The sequence below is a fragment of the Orbicella franksi genome, chromosome 2, assembly GCF_964199315.1.
Source record: "Orbicella franksi chromosome 2, jaOrbFran1.1, whole genome shotgun sequence".
NCBI lineage: Eukaryota > Metazoa > Cnidaria > Anthozoa > Scleractinia > Merulinidae > Orbicella > Orbicella franksi.
Genome location: NC_138146.1, coordinates 16,257,924 through 16,262,011, shown reverse-complemented (window position 1 = coordinate 16,262,011; position 4,088 = coordinate 16,257,924). Strand labels below are relative to the sequence as shown.

Here is a 4,088-nt window from a genome sequence, read left to right as displayed (position 1 = left end):
CATTTTTTTTCAACTTCTACGAAATTAAAATTAGTTAAAAGAAATGTTGTATGTTAATGCTCCCTGCAAGGCAGGGAATTTTTCTATTTGTTGTCTGCGGGCAAACACAACAAGCTATAGGCAGTGGCTATAGAGCAGGCGTTAATCCCTAATACTGGTGAAGTCAAAACTTGTCATCACCGCACGTTGTCAGCTGAAAGCACGTTCTACAACTTACTATTATGAATTATTGAAACTGTCGAATACAGAATTAAAAATTTTTCACTGAACACAACAACAACTTTATCACATCCCAGAGTGAAGAGAAATTTACAAGGCCACACCCAAGCAAAAATGATATGCGTGAAGGCTACCCGAAATAACCGTAGAGTTAAAAATGACAGGCAGCCAGTTAAAAGAAAATATATTTTACAACAGACACGCCGCAACATGGAATCTATTTGTTACACTAAGAAGGCTGGTAATACAACCACTCTAGCGTGCCGGTTGAAAATCAAAATGTTCAGATCATTGTGTTTGAATGTTTAACGGTTAGTACATGACCTCTTGCCTAACAAAAAACCGGCTGAACTTATAGCTCAGACCAAAACTGGTATAGTAAGGCCCAGGCCTACTCTAATATTATAATGTTAACTTACTTCCAACAAAAAGCTGCAAAGTATACGTATTTCTTCCGCAGTCATTCTCAGCTACACACGTGTAATATCCAGCGTCGTCTTTTTGAACTCCCTTTATCTTTAAGTATTTGTTCAATTTGAGTCTCGTCCTCGGATGGTCCGATAGACTAATTGTCTTGTTATTCTTAAGCCAAGTAGTGATTACACCATTTTTTTTAACCTGGCAAGGGAGTCGAACATCCTTTCCTGCGATGACGTCAACAACCTTAGGCACGTTTCCTGTCTTATCACGGATGTCAGGAACTGAAAGAAAAAAAACACTGATAAGACATATCTGTGGAATAGGCAAACCGCCTTTCATTTTCACTCCTATGCTTCCCTTTGTTGAGCAGATTTCTAGCGAATGTTGACACGCAATGTTACTTGCAAATGCATTTAATTTCAGACATAAAATCTCATAGAACAGTTTTGTTTAGGAAATTGTCTCGACCAGGATACTGCAAAATATTTGCCGAATCAAAAAACGGAGTTAATCCCGAATCTAGAAGCTTAACTGAGCTCTCAAACTGTTTTTTTCTTCATTCCTTCATTCGTTTCTTCCTGCTTACTTGCTTTCTTGCTTACCTATCTAACTTTAGGTAATGTCACCCGGCGCTTATTTCAGCCACTTGAGCTCTAAAACGACACATATTTGAAGAGGCTTACAGGCATCGATGCAGCAGCCAACCGTAAAACGGTCGATCCAGAAAACATGTCCGCTCAGGAGAGCAGGATGTGAGCTTGTACAAGACTACTGCAGTGTTTTTCTTTCTGTGGCTGCCACCAAGATTGAGGAAATGTCCACCTACGGGAGGTTTTCGTCCGCGGGAGTCCAACTGAACTCGAGTTCGAGGTAAGGGACAGTGAAATAGAAGCGCGATGTAAGATCGGAAGTTACTGAGTCATTTCTAGACTGCAAGCAGTTTATTTGTTTTCCGTAGTTTTTCGCAAAAAAAAGCAAAACGACGGAAAAATTTAGCAACAAGCGACTTCGTGCTCCCCATCTCTCTTTCACCTTCCATTTCCTCCCTAGTTTTCTCAGTCATCTATTAAAAAGTAATCGAGAAAGGTCAATGGGGGACGCCAAGGAGTTCTTTTCGATGGAAAAATCGAAATGATGTAAGCTAAAACCTGCAGTTTAATGATCACATTTTTCACTTCAACTTTCGATATTTCAGACAAAGTATATACTCAAAGCAACTGTTACAAACGGAAACGGAAGTGCGTGATGCCGAGCTCAGACGATCAGCTATCGCCATGGCATTTCCGCTGAAGAAAGTGTGGACACCGAATACAGGGATGGCGGAGCGTTCTCATTTTAGTCTTGCTTACTCTACCTCTCTTGACATTATTTCCTCATGAACGGTAAATATAGCGTCTCTTCGAGTAAAATGATTCTCTTAATCGCTTGGCATTTCCAAACCAACATAGAATTCTCTGAAAGGTTTGAATAGGACTTTCCGCTGAAAATCTGTTGAAATTTCAGACTGCTGGGCTAAAGGTTCAACTGAGAGGGGGACATTGGGGGGTTCTGAACACCGCAATATCGCAAAAAAATTTCGGCAAATATCGCAATATAGCGAAGACCGCCACACCTCAATAACAAGTGGAAACTGGACGTCATACTGAAACCAGTACTCTATATGTCAAGTTTAAAACATTACTAACACGGGATAACAATAAGAAATTTGTTAATGAACGTCAAGTCAGGTCATTTTAGATTTAGACAAAATAAGTAACATCCATTGGCGTGTTGGCCAACAATTATGGAGGATAATTTTTAATACCGTCCAAAATGCTGAAAAACCGCATTCCGCAGGTTCGGAGAATACTGCAATACCGCAATTCGAGATTAAAATTACCGAATACCGCAATAAAAATTGTCCAATACCGCAACACAATGTCCCCCTCAACTGAAGATCATAGCTTACTAACCTGAGCATGGCTGTGCTTCGCAGTTTAGTACAAGAACCAGAACGAACACCAACAACGCTTTCGACAGGAAACGAAGAATCATCGCACTAGAATTGGACCTTGCATGAACAGCTCGACTTCTCCCTGCTTGGAATGAAGAAAGCGAACATCGAGAGTCGGTCAAAATTGAGTTCTAGGTAACGATTATTAACTACATCTTTTACTGATTTCAATCACAATTCAGAACACAAAAGGGCAACATCGCTAAAGGTTTCCGGCTGATTTGCGTGAATTCCATGCCACTTCATACGTGAATCAATTACTAGAACTGAAGCTAGAAATCCAGATAAGCTCTTTAGAGGACAGTTATATAGCGGATTACAAAGTTCTTCTAGCCTACCTGTTTAGTCTGTCAGTCCCGGGAATTCAGTGTCAACCCAGAAAATCAGATTACCGCCTTTTACACTTATATTGGCATTAGACCAGGGGAACTGAATACCTTTTTGCATGGCGGAAGTTGAAGGCTGACATATGACTCACAGTTCCGGCGTAACTCTAACCCTTCGTGGTGTTCATGACCTTGCCACACGCAAACTCACGACATGAACTGGCTCAACTCCAACTGCTAATGTAGATTTATCACGTACACACTTAAAAACATTTGTAACTGGCAAAACCACCCAAGTCATTAGTCATACTCTCCCAAGCTACCTATATGAGCCTCCCGGCCGGAAACATTTGGTGGGGGGTGTGCGGCCAGCTTCCCAAAACCCTTACCAAAATCTTCGATTTTCCACCCATTTATGACCTGATCAAAAATTTCATACCCTATTTATGACCGTTACGGCTGGCACAGCTGCCCTAAACATAATTTATGAAGGGCTTTTGTTGATGGTCTTATCAATAAGGATGAAAAACGACCTGTCTGCTTTCTTGGCTAACGTATTATCTCCTCTTGCAGGTAACTCGAACTTCACAGTGAAGAACTCAACTGACTTCGCCTCCACTATCGCCAGTGAAGAGATCCAGGACCACGAGATCATGGTGTCATTCGACATAGAGTCACTGTTTACCAACGTACCGATCGAGGGCGCCGTACAAGCCGCGCTACAAAAAATGGAGAACGACGCAGGCCTGGCTGATCGCACGACACTTACACCAGTTCAAATCGCGGACCTTTTGGGGACCGTTCATTTTTTACGAGGGAGGGGGGCTGGTGGGGTTTGGGAAGCACGATTTGAAAATCGCATGACTCCCCCTCAGCTTATCAATTTTTTAACATGCCCCCCCCCCCTTATAGCGGTCATTTTTTGGGATGACCCCCCCTAAAAGAAAATTAAACAAACAATTTCTAGATTTCAACTTTTTTAATATTTCTCTATAATCCCCCTACTTCACGTTATTGTGCTCACTATGAAGACAATATTTACAATCCCTATACTACAGAGAGCTGTTGTTTAAAAAACAAATCAAAAGAAAGAGAAGTCAATTTCGGATCTCCTAGTTATGACTCGCCCT

The 4,088-nt window shown here is 41.4% G+C and overlaps 1 protein-coding gene across 4 annotated transcripts in view; it reads right to left on the bottom strand.

The window, feature by feature from the left end:
- The window catches only part of LOC145478251 (fibroblast growth factor receptor 1-A-like), a 36,482-nt gene extending 33,455 nt beyond the window's left edge, over positions 1-3,027 (bottom strand). The window contains exons 1-3 of one of the 4 annotated variants that reach the window (XM_081456200.1): positions 2,971-3,027; positions 2,592-2,714; positions 639-920 (exon numbers count right to left, since the gene is read on the bottom strand). In XM_081456200.1, coding sequence (XP_081312326.1) covers positions 639-920; positions 2,592-2,673 — 364 coding nt within the window. In that variant the 5' untranslated portion in view covers positions 2,674-2,714; positions 2,971-3,027. Of the gene's footprint in view, positions 1-638; positions 921-2,591; positions 2,718-2,970 lie in introns of all 4 variants that reach the window. The other 3 variants (XM_081456201.1, XM_081456202.1, XM_081456199.1) reach the window with 3 other exon arrangements.
- Positions 3,028-4,088: the final 1,061 nt, after the last annotated feature.